The following is a 19,106-nucleotide window of genomic DNA, read 5'->3' as shown; positions in this document are numbered from 1 at the left end:
TTAAACCTTGCTACAACCCTATAGGGTAGATTACTATTTATCATCCCCATTTTACAGAGGGGGATCAATCTAAAGAACTTAAGTGGCCTACCCAAGGCCACGAAGCCAGAAAACAGTGGAGCCAGAATTCCAACCCAGGTTGATAACTCGCAGCACTCTGCCACTTTCAGAGACAGTGAGGACTCCAGAGACGGTAAGGGTCAACTCCCTCATTTTGTAGATGGAGAGTCTGAGACCTGGAGAGGGGAAGGGACTTTCTGAAGGTCACATAGGAAGTCAAAGGCAAAGGCAGGACCAAATAACAAAACTGTTGCCCTCAGAGTGGCCATGGAACTCTCCACCCTGCTCTCTGGGTTTCAGAAGGGTGTGTGTGTCATGAAATAGGCCTCTGCCCACAGGCTCAGCTCTGACAGTTGTCTGAGGAGATGAGGAGGGGGCCACAGGGCAGGGATCCCCAGATACTATATTGGTTGCTTATTCTTTTGTAGAAAAACGTCTACAGCTTATCTCATCTGGCTATCCAGAAAAATAGCCACAGTCCTGCCAGGATGAATCCAGGAAATGTGCTTGGGAATAAAACCAAAGTCAAGTTGGCCTCTCCGAAGAAGCAGAGAGGGAAATGACAGCTGCATGGCTGGCCTGGGCCTCAGGGAAGTCCTCTGGTAGCTCTCAGGTGGCTAATGGGTTTACTCCCAGGATCTCACGGTCTTCTGTAGTCAGCATTCCTACCCCTGGTTGAAGTCTTTTCATTTCGTCATTTCCTTTCCCACCTACCTAGTCAAAATTGTTCCCAGCCAAGCACGGTCAGATGGAATCAGCCTAAAAATACCAGAGAAGAACAAAAAGCACCCTCATAAGCCAATTCCACACCAGCAGCTATTCATCCATTAAACATGTACAGAGCAACACTTATTAGGAAATAATAAAAGCACTAATATTCATCGAGCGTTTCTATGTGTCAGGCACTGTTCTAGATCTTCACATAAATTACTTTTGCCCCTCACGACAACTCTAAGAGGAAGAGACTATTATCCCCATTTCACAGACAAGTCAACTGAGGCTTGGAATGACGAAGCCATTTTCCAAAGTCAGTGTAAGAACCTGTACATCAATGCAGGCAGCCAGACTCCTGAGTCTGCTTACCACTGAAGGAGTCTAACTGAAACATTTTGTCTAGAACCGGACTTTGTCTCCGGGGGGCTGCATTTGCCAACTGCCAGAAACACAATTATATTTGCAAGTTGGAACTAGGCCAACCAGTTTCTTGCCAACACATTGTATTGCCCATCCTTCTACCGGCTCACACTGGCAGGGTGGGCCCACCTGCAAAGTGCTTTGCTGTGTGCTTCACTTACACTCATCGGAGGTGCATGGATTATGAATCTTATTTTACACATGAAGAGACTGAGGGTCCCAGGGAGAGGCAGTGCAGAGCTGGTCTTGGCCCCAGGGCCTGTGTTCACTGTAGAAGGTAGGGTTTCTGACCACACACACACACTCACTCACACACAATCACAGTCACTTTGGGATCTCCAACACATCTGACTTGATAGGAATCAGAGAAGGGGTTGCAGGCTTTTGATATTAGCTCTGAGCCTGACCACAGCAGACCTGTGCTAAGCCCTTTAGCTGCAATATCTTACTTCAACCCCTTGATTGTGCTGACTCTTGTGAGCTCAGAACTCTGTTTGTGCCATGGCAAACTCAGGAAGTCTGGGTGGGAGCAAAGTTAACACACTGGAACAACAGAGGAGGCGGGACAGCCACTAACTGCTGGGTGCAAAGGATGTGGGTGGGATGGGGCAAAAGTATATGATGCACCAGTGTCTCCAGCCCTCTTGTATCTGAGAAAAAGAATTCCATCATCATCTGCTCAAATTCTCTCCCCGCATTTTATCCCTACCCTCTGAGGAGAGCCTGGTCTCAAGATTTTTGGTGTCAGATCTGAAGAAGAGGTGGAATCTGAGGTCTGGAGGAGACAATTTAGTGAGCTGGGTAGCAAAGTACCAAGAAGGGGAAGAAAAGACGGGGAGAGATAGACAGGGAGCAGGGCCTGGGGTTGGGGAGCTGCAGACCTGGGGCAGCCCCATGATGCGAGAGAATGGGTAAGAAAAGAACGGAGGGTTTGGAAAACTGTGTGCTGCCACATGTGGATGGTCATGGGGAATCATAAGTAGGAATGGCAGGGTGGTCTACCTTCCATGGCCCCAAGTCTTTGCAGAAACTCAGTCACTTGATGTCAACCGATACAGGGTGTAAGACAGAGGTAAAGAAATAGGAAAAAATTTTGGCAAAGTGGAAGGACTTCTTGCCAGAAACAGGACTTGGGCTGAGCCTTGAAGGATGGGTGAGGTTCGGGGAGGCCAGGGAAATGTGAGGGCACAGAGTGAACAAAGCTCCAGGTGGAGCCTGGCAGATGGAAGTGACAGTGCAGAGACTGGCCTCAGGCCAGGGGATGTCAGTGGAGGCCCAAATGATTCAGCAGGCAGGACCCTTAAGAAAGTGGACCTGGAACGTCAAGCAGGGACATTTAGACCCAAAGGAACAAGATAAAGGGGCAACAATCCTGTGGAATGTTTTTAGGTGGGAAATAATATGGTAAAATTAGTGTCTAAGAATGGACAGAATGATTACCTAGGGGTAGGAGGGATTGACTCAGAGGGGACACAAAGCCACTTCTGGGATGTTGGAGATGTTTTATATCACGGGTAGTGGTTACATTGGGTCATGCCTATGTGCATACAGGTGTGCAGTATTCAATTGAAAAGGCTGTAAGATTTGTGCATTGTGCTGCATATAAACCATGCCTTAATCAAGTTCTGTTAGTATGAAGAAAAGGGAGGAAGGGGGAACCGATGGATCTGACAGCAGAATGCAAATGGATCAGGAGGGCACAGGATCATCATCTGCACAGACGCTAAAATCAGCAAGTGTTTACCAGTTCTGGGATGTATGCTGTTGCCAAAACACGGGAGCGCTAAGGAAGTGGAGTGACATCTGAGAGAACAAGTCTTTTTTTTTTTTTTTGCTGTATGCGGGCCTCTCACTGTTGTGGCCTCTCCCGTTGCGGAGCACAGGCTCCTGACACGCAGGCTCAGCGGCCATGGCTCACGGGCCCAGCTGCTCCGCGGTATGTGGGATCTTCCCAGACCGGGGCACGAACCCGCGTTCCCTGCATCGGCAGGCGGACTCCCAACCACTGTGCCACCAGGGAAGCCCAAGAGAACAAGTCTTTGAAACTCCTTTCGCAAGTCCTGACTGAAGCTCTGAGGCCCTCCTTCTACCACCCCCATGCCCACAACCGAAGCAGGACCTCTCCCCTCTGTAGGCCAGACACTCTAAGGATCTGTGGTGTTCCACCCAGATACAATAGGTGAAGGCTTCAGCCCAACAGCAGGTCACAAAACAGCAAGTACATACATTAGAATCCCATATTTGTTTAAAATATATATATATATGCCAGTATGGTTAATTCTGCATGAGAGAATTGCAGATGATCTTTCTTTTCTATATTTCACTTATATAATTATTCTAATTTTTAAGTGTATTATTTGTGTTATTAAACAAGTTTGTTTTTCTATAATAGTCGCCATTCACCTGGACCCACAGGAATTATTCTAGACAGACAATATGCACCAGAGAAAGGTTTAATTAACCAAGAACAGAGTGACAGACTCCCGCAGGAACCCAGCTGACAGAAAGCAGCGTTTAGTAACCTTATAGGGAGGTCAGAGGTCAATTGCTTAACCTTAAATGAACAGAACAAATGTACATGTAACAGACTCAGGACTCCTCAGAAATAGCAGACCTCCAGGGGATAGAGCAACAGATTCCTCTTTGCACTTTGTTTTTTAAATAGATTTTTGCCTCCTTCCAACTTGGGAACAAAAGTTCCAGACTCCACGTGCAACTCATAAACTACACGGGAGAATTAACTTGGGAATTTTTTAGAGCAAATTTGGCAAACATTTGGAAACAATCAACAACCACAGCATTCTCAAATGATTTGAGCCATAAGTATTACTAATCACAGCAATGTTTGAAAACAGTCTTGAAGTCTGAATTACACATGCAATTCCCCCAAACCTGCACAAACCCAAAGACAAATCCATGCACTTAAAATTGTTAGTTTTTATTATTGTTTGCTTTTGGTCAGACTCTAAATGTGTTTTCCGGAGGGTCTACATGCCCCTAATGCACCTGCTGAAAACACACACACACAGTAAGTTTACCATCTGCACTTACATACCACCTTCCATCCATGGATCCTGAGTGGTCTGTCAGAAATGTTGTTTTCATAAGTCCCCAGTGAGATGCGTAAATATTGTTACCTCCATCTTATATGCAGATAAACTTAAACATGTGGGCAGCTAAGTGGCTTGTCAACAGTTATAACCCAAGACAAAATCCATGCAAGCCACCCTCTGGTCTCCCTTCCTCTTCTGACCCTGCCTTTGAGCTTTTTTGTTGGCCCTGGTTTAAATCATGCACGCAGGCCATGGTTTCCCTGGTGATGGAGATGGCATTCTATTTCCTGCCCTGAATCTGGCCCGGGGCCCTGGTGGCACCACATTTAGCCACAAGTGCATCAGCCATGCGTGAGTGGGGACAGCTTGGCTCCTTGGAAACCTAAGTGGCATGTGTCAGCTGGCACCAGCCTGCTAAGAGCCACTCCAGGCCACCCTGCTAACTCTTCCATCACTAGCCCAGAGCAATCCATAATGAAGGCAATGACGACTCTCCAGGAGCTGGATGAACAAATAGGAACAGCTCAAAGGCAAACTCTCTGGCCCGGCTTCAGTCCAGCCCTCAGGGAGAAATAATCCCTACATACCTGGGAACCAGGCCCCTAGATAAGTCCAGCCTTCCCTCTGCTCATTTCTATGGACAAAGTGTGATGGTCACAGATTACATTCGTAATAGGCAACTGAATTTACACTTCCAGTTTCCAGTTGCAGTGTTTATTTTTATGGTTCATTAATTAATGTGTCCTGGAATGACCATTCAGAATCACCTCCAGAAAAATAAAGTTGCTGGGGCATCCACGAGGTAATGAGTTACCACCTGAAAAGTTTCTCTGATGGTTGCAGTCACTCTTAGAAATTAAGGGTGGAGATTGTTTTGTGAACTCTCTGTCATTTGGTCAATAAATGCCATATACTGTCATTTTTAATTAATTTCAACTTCTTTGTTAACCTTACTGGATGGTCATGTGCATTTATGAGCTAGAGGCTGGGTTAATTGCCCTTCCTTCCCATGTGCTCCCAAAGCACCCCATACATCTTCCTCTCGGCCCCTGCGAGCGATAATAGCCCTGCGGAGCATCTACCTGTGCTAGGTAAATGCTAGCGCTTTTCTTTTTTTTTTAATTCTAGGTATTACCACTAATATCCTCATTTTACAGATAAGGAAACTGGCCTAGAGAGATCACAAAGTCACCTGTGATCGCCATAAAAAATTACCACAAACTTAGTGGCTTAAAACAACAGAAACATATTCTCTCACAGTTCTGATGGCCAGAAGTCTGAAACCAGTATCACTGGGCCAAACCAGGTGTCAGCAGGGCTGTGCTTTCTCCGGAGGCTCCAGGGGAAAATCATTCCTTGCCTTTTCCAGCTTCTGGTAGCAGGTGGCATTTCTTGGTTTGTGGCCGATCACTGCAGTCTCCTCCTCCACGATCACACTGCCTTCCCAACTCTTCTGTGTGTGTGTCAGATCCCCTGCCTCCCTTTTATGATGATATATGTGACTGCATTTAGATCCCACCTGGATAGTACAGGATAATCTTCCCATCTCAAGGTTCTTAACTTAATCACATTTGCAAAGTCCTTTTTCACCATATAAAGTAACATTCACAGGTTCCAGGGATGAGGAGGTGAATACCTTTTGGGGGGCCATCATCTAGCCTCTCAGCCACTCAAGGGCCTTCAAGTTTCTCTTCTCACGCGCTCATGAGGGTTCATTGGCTGAGTGGTGAATGTGTAGCACAGAGGTCAGAGCTCAAGCTTTGGTGCTAGGCAAGCCCAAGTTTGAAGCCCAGCTCTACCACTTACTGTGTGACTTTAAGCAAGTACCTTAACCATATCTAAAGCTAATATGTGGGATTGTTTTGAGGATTAAATGAGATAATGAATGTGAAATGCCTAATACAACAGTGCCTAAACATAGTTTAGTGCTTGGCGAATTTGTTAAAAGCAGAGTGTAAGCTGGAGATCTGATCCAGCCTTACAGAGGGGAGGCCAGGGAGCACCAGGTTTCTATAGATGAAGAAATGTGAAAACCTGGGTGAGGGGGACCGGGGGGGCGGTCATTCTGCCACAGAGCCAAGAAAGTCAGTGCTAACCAAGCATAGAACTCTCAAAACCTTTTGGTGTGGGACAACATAAGGACCTGCCAGAACTGGCCATGCAGAAGGATTTCTGCTCTTCAAAAGTGGAGAATGTGACCTTTCTCCAGGGCAGGTGTGGATCTGGGTCCCCAAAATGTGTATTTTCGTCATAGATAGTCTTATCATTGTTAGAAAGAGGATTCATTTGGAAATTAACACTCTGATGATTCTCTTGAGGTTAAACTGATTCCAGTTTCAAGACCTGTAACCAAAAAAATGAGCAATAAATCAAGAGCTTAGAGCATGGTGAATAAACAAAGAAAAAAGGCAGGAAATAGTAGGAAAAGAACAGTAGGAAAAAAAAGAACGTTTTAAACGTGGGCATTTGTTATTAGTACGTTTGAGAGATGACACGCAAGCTGGTTTGCCTCCTTAACTCTGATCAAAATAAATGTGATCTGATTCTGTTCCATTCATTAACTGGGGTAGGATAATATGAATTTTAATAAAGAAGTTTTAGTACTGTACCTCTAAATATTATCATATATTATGATCTGTTCAACTTGCTATATTTCATTCAGTCAGTTTAATCCACTGGGATTCTTTTCAGTTTAATCCACTGGGATTCTTTACAGGTATGACAAGGATTTCTCAATTTGAGTGGAAAGAATGCTAAGGGACAAGGAAACAGGAAAGTAATAGATTTTGCCTTTCTGAAAAAGAAAAACTACAAACTACTTAGATGTCAACTGGTAGGGGAAAGAATGATAGCTCTACACCTACTGCCATGAAAAGCTATCCAAGACATATGGTCGAGTTAAAATTCACAAAACCACATATAAAACTTGATCTATCTAAATAAAAAAGACAAACAGCCTGATAACCAAACAGATACAGATATATAAATACATTAGCAATAGTCAAGTATATATATACCTAGTTATTAACAGCAGTTACTTCCTGGGAAAAGAGCAGAATTGCGTTGGGGAAAAAAGAAGGGAACAGCCAATTTCCCTGTATAGTCTACATGATTTTGTATTTGCATTTTTATAAGGAGCATGTTTTTATATGTTACTTGTACACTTTTTAAGCAATAAAAAATAATTTATTTATTTTAATGTAACCATTACATTAATTTATAGTTCTTTTGCTAGAAATATTATTTGTGGGATAATAAACAGTAAATGTGTATGTTGCTTTTTATTAATGAACCAGACATGCTCTCTCTGCCTTGACTCTTTGTACTAAAGGAACAGAAGTACACAAAGGAATAAACCCATACCTGAAGGAGAACAGAGTAAGGAGGTATTACTTGGGGATGAGATAGTTAGCATATATCTGGAAGCCAGCAAGTTAGCAACTTTCTGGAAGCCAGAAAGTTGATGGAAGAGGTTTAACAGGTAAAGGATGCCTTAGACAGCCAGCCCAGGACAAGCTATGAGGGCTGCAGAGGAGGGCTGCCAGTTAGCCTGGAGAACCGGGCAAGCTCTGAAGGTGGATCAACTGTACCCACCTGCTTTTCTCCACCACCGGCTTCCACCCTCCAGTCCCTCCCTCATACCCAGTAAGTACAGGCAGCTGGCATTTATCCTCAGGCAAAAGTAAACAAACAAGTCCCTGATAGCTCTTCTTTAAAGAAATTAAACAATTCTCCATATTGGAGAATCTAAGGTTTTTAGTCATCAACTTCATGTCTCACAGTAAAGTTCTCATTCTAGCCATCAGGTGGGCTCAGCCTAAACATGAGTTCCCACTCACCTCCCCCACCTCATGTCCAGAGCACCCAGTCAGAATTATCACTGGAGAGATGTCACTCCAATTGCATGGACCTTCTTTCTTAAATATGACCAGACAAGCAAAGATCACCAAGATATTAGCAGATCCAGCAGCTTGAAAGGGAAAGACCAAGATATATAAACATGAAAAACAAATTCTGGTGAAAACAAAAATAATCAGGGAATAGAAGAAAACTTGACTCAAAGAGATTTAAGAAAGATTTTTATGAAGAAGATGTTGATTTGAAAAAAGAATAATCAGAGAAGCGATTAGAGATTTAAAATATGATAGCAGAAATAAAATGTTCACAAATCATAACATCTCCTAGAGCATAGGATAAAAAGAGAGAAAATGTGAAAGAACAGATAAAATCTGAAAGTCCAAGCTTCAGTAAATGGAGTCCCAGGAGAAAAGTATAGAGGAAAGGCTGGGAGTGGGAGGGGAGGGATGAGTGAACTCCAGCCATTTTCCCATCTTTGCATCACTCATTTCCCAGGGAGCTCTAATGGGATTCCCATCATGACTGAGGGGTAGTATGCTCAGGAAGGGGAGTTGAGGGTGGTCAGAAAATGGCAAATGGCTATCACTTTTTTAATGTGCCCTGATATCACCAAGGAAGCCAGGGTCATATAGCCTCTGTTCTTGTGGGAATTTGCATTTTAGGGATAGCTCATCTGAATCACTGAAAGAAACGTTAAAATCCGGGCAGGGTGAGCAGAGCCTTTCAGCTCATCACTAATGACCTGCCTTCAGGCTAACATCAGTACATCTTCTTTGGATTTGATTGTTCAGTTACTTACAATTGCACCCAATTCCCCAGGATTCAGCTCATGTTTCTCCATCTTGTTTACAAGGATATCATAACTTTTTCCAGTGTCCTGGTCTACAGAGTGAAGAAGGCACCTCTTGGATAAGTACCTGGCTAGTAAACATTCTGCCTTTTCCAGGAAAGCCCCTAATGAAGTCAGTAGACTCCCAGCAGCCATGTCTGTACTGTGGGATTCTGGTCCCTACTCAACTTGTCATGACTGACTGATCCAAGAGTAGATTTCTGATCAATTAGAAACAACTGGTTTTGCCATTCTAGAAAGTTGAAAATTGGTCTAGTAAGAGAGATTCTGGAGACAGTCTTTAGGTTTCAACCTACAGAGACGGGCCATGAATTCCCATAAATTCAAAAAGACAGGGTAGAAAAAAGCCAAAAAAAAAAACAGAAAATGCCACAAGTGAGAAAGTATAAGACAAAAGTTTCAAAAGTATGGTTGTCAAGAACCAAGAACTATAATATAGGCAAAGGTAGATTAACTGGAGACTTTCAAACCTCAGATGAAGAAACGGAATCCATTAGACAGGGTTAGGGAAGCAGTCGAGGCTTAGAGTTGAAAGATGGGGGCATGGTAAGAACTCTTAGGAAAGGAAATTTTGAATTAGCATTTTGTTCAGAAAGAGGTGGTAAGGCCAATGAGGAGAGCATAATAGTCAGTATAAAAGCCAATCAAAACATAAACAAAATATTTTAATCCAAAATTTGAATACGAAAAGAAAAACTGCAACACACTTAAAGAAGATGCCAGCATCAGTCAAGAAGGTTAAGATGAGCACTTGGCTTTCTGCATTTTTTTTTTTTAATTTTTTTTTTGGCTGTGTGGGTCTTCATTGCTGCGTGAGGGCTTTCTCTAGTTGCGGCGAGCAGGGGTTACTCTTCGTTGTGGTGCGCGGCCTTCTCATTGCGGTGGCTTCTCTTGTGTGGAGCACAGGCTCTAGGCACGCGGGCTCAGTATTTGTGGCTTGCGGGCTCTAGAGCACAGGCTCAGTAGTTGTGGTGCATGGGCTTAGTTGCTTCGCGGTATGTGGGATCTTCCTGGATCAGGGCTCAGACCCGTGTCCCCTGCATTGGCAGACGGATTCTTAACCATTGCGCCACCAGGGAAGCCTGGCTTTCTGCATTTCTATGTAACATTCCCAACACAGTTAAAAAAAAAACAAGTTCTGTCTACTTAAATCTCCTACTATTTTCTAGATGATGTTTATGCTGCCTTCAGCCAGTCGCAATAATATTAAGCTATTTGAAATGTATTTCCCTGTTTCTCCTCCATCCATCAAGATGTTGTATTTCTGTTACGAAGTTGGAGTCACACTGACCTGGCTTTGAATCCAGTCTCTGCCACTTCCCAAGTATGTGACCTGAGCAACTTTCTTGAATCTTTGAGCTTCATTTTCCTGATTTGTAATTATTAAACACAATCATACATGGAAAGCATTTGGCATGGTGCCTGGGACATAGTGAGTACTCCATAAATGGTTGTTCTTTTCTATTGTTTCTGCTATTGTTCCTTTTATTTGCACTCAAACACTGGCACTACCATAAAAGACATAAACAAATGTGTTCAGATGTGTTCAACTGATTCATTTGTTACAAACATGTTTGACATTTTTAAGTGTGCTTTATATTTCTACGGCCTCAAAATCACACTTAAAACTTTTAACCCTGAGCTCCCTGATGAAGGTCAGAAGTTAGTTACATTTATCAATATATTTAGCACCAAATTTATATAGCTCTTGGGTTGTAGCTTTTGAGTTAAAAGAGGTGCCTAGCAAACTTGTGTCAGAGCTGCCTTTGCTGGAGCAGAAGCAGATTCTCTCAATAATGACGTATGAAATTTAGAAAGTGAATTTCTCAACTGCAAGTCTAATTAGCAACCAAAGAGTAAAGGTGTTTTTGTTTGTTTTGTTTATGTTTTGTATTTCACTGAGATAAAATTTTCCAACCCAAAGAAAAGTGAAGTTTAACAGGTCTATAACTGGAGCCTTGGGAGTCTCACACACAATCACTTCCATTAGTCTAGTCAACCATTCTTTTCTGGAAGTTTGCCATGTAGAAACAAAAGGAGAACACTGAAAACAGCCCAGATACATGGGAAGCAACTTGGAATCACTGTCTGCTTCATCTATTACAAAGAAAGATCTGCCACATATGTCACACCACTGTTATAGAAACATGGAAAAATTTTCTGTGGAGCATTTTCTAGATATGTTAGATATAAAATACCAAATGAGTATCTAAACTCCCAGATCTTTGAAGAACATATAGATTTGGGCTTACAGCTCTCCCGCAAAAACCAAACAACCCAATTCAAAAATGGGCAAAGGATGTGAATAAATATACAATAGCCAGTAAGCACATGAAAAAGTGTTCAATATCACTAGTCATTAGGGAAATAAAAATCAAAACCACAATGAGATACCACTTCACACCCATTAGAATGGGTACTATTTTTTTTTTAAATGAAGGAGGAAGGAAGAGAGGAAGAAAAACAAGTGTTGGTAAGGGTGTGGAGAAATTGGCACCTTTGTGCATTGCTGGTGGGAATGTAAAATGGTGCAGCCATTATGTAAAACAGTTTGGTGATTTCTCAAAAATTAAACATAAAATTACCATATGATCCAGCAATTCCACTCCTAGGCACATACCCAAAAGAACTGAAAGTAGATACTTGTATACTAATGTTCCCAGCAGCATTATTCACAATAGCGAAAAGGTAGAAACAACCCAAGTGTCCATCAACAGATGAATAAACAAAATGTGTTATATATATACAAGGGAATATTATTCAGCCTTAAGAAGAAATAAAATTCTCATTCATGCTACAATATGAACCTTAAGTATTATTCTAAGTGAAATAAGCCAGATACTAAAGGACAAATGTATGACTCCATTTATATGAGGTACATATACTAGGCAACATAAAGACAGAAAGTAGAATAAAGATCACCAGGAGGTGGGGGGAGGAGAGAATGGGGAGTTATTGTTTGATGCGTACAGAGTCTCTTTGGGATGATGAAAGAGTTTCAGAAATAGATAGTGGTGATTGTTATACATCATTGTGAATGTACTTTATGACATTCACAAATTATACACTTAAAAATGGTTAAAATGGTAAATTTTGTTATATAGACTTTAACCACAATTTAAAAAAAACATAAATCCACCTCAACCCACATAAAACTAAAATAAGACGTCTAAAGTCCTTGGGCCATGTATAATGCCACAAAAATGTTTGATAACTACATCTGGCAAGCAGCTCAGCCCAGGAATGTGATACCATAATAGCATAATAAATACCAAAAGGCTCTGAAGCAGATTTCTCTTACTGGTTAAAACAGATGGAATTTTTTCATTAAAAAAAAAGAAGAAAAATATTAGAGCTTTTTGATGGTTATGTTGTTAATAGATTCTGAACAAAGATTAGTTCAGAGACCAAATAGATGGCATGTGCTTTATCACACATCAGGAAAACATGTATAATCAGACTCTAAAGTGTTTTCTATTGATAGCAACTGGTTAAAACCAATATGTGGCCTTTTTGTACATTTTAAAACCTGAGAATAATTATGAGGTAAATAATAGAGGCAGAACACTCCTACTTTCAGCCAAGATGGAGTAAGGACTGGATTTACTCTACTATCAGTTTCTTTTTTTAATTTTAGTTGCGGCATGCGGTATCCTTTAGTTGAGGCATGCGGACTTCTTAGTTGTGGCATGCAGACTCTTAGTTGTGGCATGTGGACTTCTTACTTGTGGCATGCATGCAGGATCTAGTTCCCCAACCAGGGATCAAACCTGGGCCCCCTGTAATGGGAGTACGAAGTCCCACCTACTGGACCACCAGGGAAGTCCCTACCCTACTATCTGAAACAACTAAAAATCAGGACAAAGCATATGAAAGAACAGTTCTCAAGACATTAGCCATCAGGCAATAAAGGACAGTGATGCATGAGAGATGGGGAACAAACAAGGTGAACCCCATGATTGTTCCAGTTTCCAGAAACCTAGAGAAACATCAGAATGTATTAAGTAGAGACATGGAAGATATTAAAAAGTCTTAAAATGAAATTCTAGAAATAAAAACTACAACATCTGAGATGATAGATACACTGGATGGAATTAAAGTCAGGTTAAATGTTGCAGAAGAAAAGATTAGTGAACTTGAAGACAAAACAATGGAAACTATCCAAAAAGAAATACCAAAAAAAAAAAAAAAAAAAGAGAGAGAGAGACTCTAAAAAAGCAAAGCAAGAAAGAAAAGATGAGAGCAATAGTGAGATATGGGACTTCAGGAGGCCTAATATGTGTATAATCAGTCTCCAAAGGAGAGGGAAAGAAATAATGGCCAAAAAGTTTCCAAATTTGATGAAAACTGTAAATACACATATATGAGAAGCTTAATGAACACAAAGGATAAGAAAAATCACTCCTTGTCATTCAGGTTTCAGCTAAAATGGCACCATCTCAGAGAAGTCTTCCCTTACCACCAAACCTTAAGTAGCATTATGGAATTATCTTGTCTTAAAAATTGTTTACTTTTTATTGCATATCCCTAAATCCTCCCCTCAGTGTAAGCTCCACAAGGACAGGCCCTTTTCTGCATTCTTTACTAGAACAAACACATAGGCACTGTGTTCCCAGGACCTAGCAGAGCACCTAGCATTGAGAAGGTACTTAATACATATTTTATGAGTTAATGAATAATTTTATCCATTCCTAACCTTTAGTAAAGAATTCCTGTTTCAAAATCCTTCTCAAATGATCAAAACCATTCTTTTTGCATTCCCAACATTTCCTTTTGCTCCCAGATTAATATAATGTTGCCATTGAACAATAAAGCATTTATTAGTACTAACTGTCTTTCCCTAAAAGTAGTCACCTCACCATTTCTCGAGGAATGACCTATAAGAAAACAGTGCTTCCAGGCCACATTGACTCCAGGCAAGGCTCTGGCAACACTGCTGCCAAGTTTGACATCCACCTTTCCAGAGAACATATTCTTAGTTCTCCAGTAGAACATCATTTCCATCAAAACAGCGGTTTACTGGACAGATATTATAGGCAAACATTTTACACTTTATATATATTATTTATTTAATCTATGATGAGATTACAGATAAGGCAACTGAGGCCTAGGAAGGTGAAGTAATGTACCTAGTCACATGACTAGTAAGTAGCAGAATATAAACCTAAGTCTGTTTGACTCCAAAATGTTGTTCTTTATACAACACTGAGATGAAATTTAAAGTGTTACGAAATTGCAGCTAAGTATCAAACAGCATATATCTCTGTAGGAGGGATATAACTTTCAGCCTGCTTTCCATCTAATAAAATGAAAAAGACAAAATTAGTAGCTCAATCACAGAGCCTCTACTATTGTCTGAGATGATGATAATCAACAACAAACACTTGCGTCAGCCAAGGTATTTTTCTCTTAAAGCTCGGAAGATTTAAAGCTAGGAAGACCTGAAGTCTTGAATAGAGGGAAATTATTTTACAAAAATTCATGTATCAAAGATATGTGACTATACAAAGAAAATGAAGTTTCTACATTCTAGAAGATTGGTTGAAGGGAAACAGAATACCTTTCATTAACTTTAAGATGTACTTTTTCATTTTTCACATTTCAGCATCTCTGAAATTCATGTGCATCTTACAATCAATAGTGTCTGACCATCACCCAGGCAGCAGTTTATGATGTGGCTATCAAGTTACATGAGTGAATTCAGCCATAGCCATTCATATTATCATTGTTTCTATGTCTAAATAAGTCCAAAATAACTTTTTAAAAAAGTTGTTCAAAATATATTTTTCCTTTTTTATGGAGATATAACTGACATATAACGTTGTACAGTTTAAGTTGTAAAATGTGTTGGTTTGATTCATTTACATATTGCCATAGGGTTACTACAGTAGTGCTAGCTAACACCTTTATCATGGCACATATTTATAATTTCTTTTTTTATAGTGAGAATAGTTAAGATTTAGTCTCTTAGCAATTTTGAAGTTTGTAATACAGTATTGTCGACTATAATCCCTATGTTGTGCATCAGATTTCCAGATCTTATTTATCCACTAGTTGTAAGTTGGTACCCTTATACAGCATCTTCTCAGTGCCCCCACCCCCAGCCCCTGGTGACCACCATCCTAATCTCTGTCAAAATAAGTTTTTTTTAACTTCATGCTGTTTTACCTTTATTGGGGTTTGTTTTCTAATAATAAGAACAATTTATATAATTTGTGAAGAAAAAAAAACACTTCAGAATATACAGTAAAGTGCAAAGAAGGAAACTGAGATAACACTGTTGATAGGTAATATTTTCCACAATTTTTGCACAGGTGCATATATATGTGTGTATATATATATGTATATATATATATACATATATATGTGTGTGTGTGTACACATAAAACTGGAAAACACATACATACATACACACTGTAATATTACATCTATATCAATTAACTAATCTATACTTTTCACAATATGATACTATCAGATGCAGGTTTGCATTATGCATTTCTAACCTGGCAACAAGTTGTGAACATTCTCTGCATCAGTAAATGGCTTTCCCCAGCGTGGTTTCTAACAATGACAGATTCACTCAACATGTGCTGCATCCCATTTAAGCAATTCCCGGTTATTGGGCATGTATAGGTTGTTCCGTTTCTCTGTCCCTGGCAATGTTGAGAAGGGGCATACCTGATGGTCCCATGGTGTCGGATAACGAAGTGGGGGAGTTGGAACCCTCCTTGCCCATCTGGTCTTGTCTTCTATGTCTGAGGTGGGTGGTCATGTAGCCCAATTTGCCCTGGTAGAGTAATGTCTGATCAGGGTATGAATGAGGAATGCACAGAAGAGGACACTGCCCACTGCTGTCACCATGATGAGAAATACCAGCAAGGATCCTGAGATAGTGAAATCTTTGCTAAAAGCAGTCCTGTGCCAGGGCACCTGGAGTTGGACTTCCTGATATCTGTATCTGCCCATCTGGTCCCAGATCAGATTCAGGAAGGTAATTTTTTCTCTGAGAAGTTCAGGAGGAAGTGGATCCACTGGTACTTGAATCCACAGTGGAAGTGGATCCACTGGTACTTGAATTCTGGTCTGAAATAGGAGATACACTCCATCTCCACCTGGGAGCCCATCTCAGCAGGCAGGATGCCATTGAAGTTACGGCGCTTACTCCTGATCAGCACACTGGAGGGACCATAGGTCAATGTCGGAAAGATTACTTCACTTCTCTCAATAATCTGTGGGAGGATTTCTATCCCACACTGAAGTGGTGAGTTGCAGCTACTGATCCTTTGGATGATGAGTGTCTTGTTGTCTGGGGAGACTGTCATGTGGTCATAGCTGGACACCTGTGTGTAACTCACATACCACTTGACGTTGGTGGCACTGGTATGGCAGACAGCAGCCAAGGAATCCATGTTTTCTGCCCACGGAGCTAATGTTGACTGAGATGCCTGGGATTTCCAACTCTCGAATCTCAGGCCAGCCAGTTGCTCTCTGGGTCCCGTTGCTGGCTTCTACCCACACAGTGTAGCTCCCTGTATCACTTAATTGAGACCCCCTGATCAGCAGTCACCTGTCATGTACATTCTTTCCCGGCTGTTGAACATGGGCCCATGCCACAAGGACCAGCTCCCCCCAGAGGCTGCATCTATGTCTGGAAAGGTCCATGAGCTGCGTACGTCCTCCTGGTGGAGGGGTCTCTCTAGGGACCAGGAAGCCTCTTATGCCCCCTCACAGACCTGCATCAAAATAACTTTTAAATAAGTATAAAATTAAAATTCTAAAGGTTGCTTATTTCTTTCTTACTATTACATAAAATAAGGGTGTGGCTCACAGTTGATGATGTCTTAGATTTAATGAAGTTCAATATTTCATTTGGGAAGACACTTTTATTGGCCTTTTGGTTATGAACAGGTTGGCACCCCTATCCCTTCAGGCCCCCACCCCCAATATGGGAGGCACAGCTCAACAAAACCACAGGAATTTTCCATTCTTCAACATACATTCAGGCAGCCAAAGGATTGGGGCTCCTGAGAAAGAAAGGTGATGGGACAAAGAGAAAGGGCTCTGTAGGCAAAGGCTTGATGTCAATGAAGAAACAAGCAAGTGCAAGTTTTAAAGCTGAAGTAGTCAGCAGTAGTAGCAACAGCATAATCACACTATCTCTAAGCACCTAAACAAGTTAGGCACCAAGTGCTTTACATTAACTCATTTAATCCTGTAACAACTATATGAATTAGGTACAATTTTTATGTCCACCTCAGAAGTTCAGAAAGGCTAAGTAACTTGTTCAAGGTCACATGGCCAATAAGAATGACCTTAGTTAGTTCCCTAGTCAGTTCCATGCAGTAGTGATGTCTAGAAAGCTTTACAGACCAAGATATATGTGGAGGGCATATTACAGCCAAGTGAAGGGTCTATCAGGTGAACACTCACTGTCAACTGCAAAAAATGTGGAGAGTTGAGTTAGGGACAATCCAGGAGCTTATGTCCCTAGCATAAGATTTAGAGAAGACTTAGAAAATTGTGGGTTACATAAGGAGTACAGTCAATTGATAGAGATAATGCCCAAACAAATGGGATTATCACTAGGGTGGAAGGCTGAATGGAAGTGAAGATATTCAAGCAAGGACCTTACCCCTCTAAGGATCTGATAGATTCTTCTCATTAGGATTCAAGCCTGTCCCAATCATCATACTGTTGTCTTAGGGAGATGAGAAAGGAGGATAAAACTTATATGGAAATAAAAAAGTCCCTGAATGTCCAAATAAGTGCTGAGAAAGAAGAACAAAGCAGGGGTCATCACATTTCCTGATTTTAAGCTATACTATAAAGCTATAGTAATCAAAACAGTATGGTACTGGCAAACACCAGTGAGCCTATAATTGGCCCCAGCCCTTGCTACCTGCTTTGGCCCCCTCTGCCACTACATAGGCACCTGCAGCTGGCCCCTGCAGCCGAGTATGTGCACACCACTGGCTCCATCCACCACCACTGCCTGCCCTGCTACCAGTCTTGGAGGTGCCACTTAGGAGCCCAAAAGATCTTGAAGCCACAGAATTCCTGCAGTGCTTGCCAAGGACCACACAGTTGTCAATACTGTGGACCCCAATGTCCTGGAGCCAAAGAGACATCGTATACCATTGGACCCAGTGCCACCATGCACCTTTCCACATGGCACTCTGCATCACTAGATCAGGGTCACAGAATAACCAGTATGGGTCCCTATCAGCAGGTAGAAGGCTTCCCTTAACAAAATCAGTCAGTAAAGTCTGGAGGACGTGACTGCTTCTTCAAATGTGCAGATACCTATACAACACTACAGGGGTCATGGAGAATCAGGGGAAACATGTCTCCATCAAAAGAATACAGTAAAATTCCAGTATCTGACTGCAAAGAAATGGAAATCCAGGAATTGCCTGACAAAGAATTCAAAATAATTCTTCTATGAATACTCAGAGAGCTACAAGAGAACACAGATGAAAAATTTAATGCTATCAGGAAAACAATACAAGAACAAAATGAGAACCTCAAAAAAGAGATAGAAAACATAAAAAAAGAACCAAACAGAAAATCTGGAGCTGTAGAATACAATGACTGAAATAAAGAATTGAATAGAAAGCTTCAAGAGCAGACTTGAACAAGCAGAAGAGCGAATTGGTGATCCAGAGGACAGATTGATTGAAATTTTACAAACAGAAGAGCAAAAAGAAAAAAGAATGAAAAGGAGTGTAGAAAGCCTACAGAAGTTATGGGACACCATCAAAAGAAATAATGTGTACTAGGGGAGAAAAGAATAGAAAGCTTATTTCAATAAATAATGGCTGAGAAATTCTGAAATATGGGGAGAGATTAGGCCATCAAAGTTCATGAAGCAAATATGTCACCTCAAACTCTCAATCCAAAACGTTTTTCTCTAAGACACATAGTAATAAAAGTGTCTAGGACTTCCCTGATGGTGCAGTGGTTAAGAATCCACCTGCCAATGCAGGGGACATGGGTGTGAGCCCTGGTCCGGGAAGATCCCACATGCTGCAGAGCAACTAAGCCCATGTGCCGCAACTACTGAGCCTGCCCTCTAAAGCCTGTGAGCCACAACTACTGAGCCCATGTGCCACAACTAATGAAGCCCACGTTCCTAGAACCCTGCTCTGCAA

The 19,106-nt window shown here is 41.4% G+C and overlaps 2 protein-coding genes across 2 annotated transcripts in view; both read right to left on the bottom strand.

Moving 5' to 3' along the window:
• MYLK3 (myosin light chain kinase 3) overlaps window positions 1-8,340 on the bottom strand; it is a 61,750-nt gene extending 53,410 nt beyond the window's left edge. Inside the window, exon 1 of the mRNA XM_049703686.1 lies at window positions 4,246-8,340. Within this exon, the coding sequence (XP_049559643.1) occupies window positions 4,246-4,299 (54 nt within the window). The 5' untranslated portion in view covers window positions 4,300-8,340. The remainder of the gene's footprint in view (window positions 1-4,245) is intronic.
• Window positions 8,341-14,079: 5,739 nt separating this feature from the next.
• On the bottom strand, window positions 14,080-18,083 carry CEACAM18 (CEA cell adhesion molecule 18). The gene is given in 6 exon segments (XM_033419304.2): window positions 14,080-15,873; window positions 15,876-15,956; window positions 15,959-16,373; window positions 16,375-16,520; window positions 16,523-16,669; window positions 17,855-18,083. Coding segments are annotated over 6 exon segments (1,320 nt in total). The 3' UTR covers window positions 14,080-15,571.
• Window positions 18,084-19,106: the final 1,023 nt, after the last annotated feature.

Source organism: Orcinus orca, chromosome 20, assembly GCF_937001465.1.
Source record: "Orcinus orca chromosome 20, mOrcOrc1.1, whole genome shotgun sequence".
Lineage (NCBI taxonomy): Eukaryota > Metazoa > Chordata > Mammalia > Artiodactyla > Delphinidae > Orcinus > Orcinus orca.
Note: the sequence above shows the minus strand (reverse complement) of the source record. Positions and strands in the feature narration are given on the sequence as shown.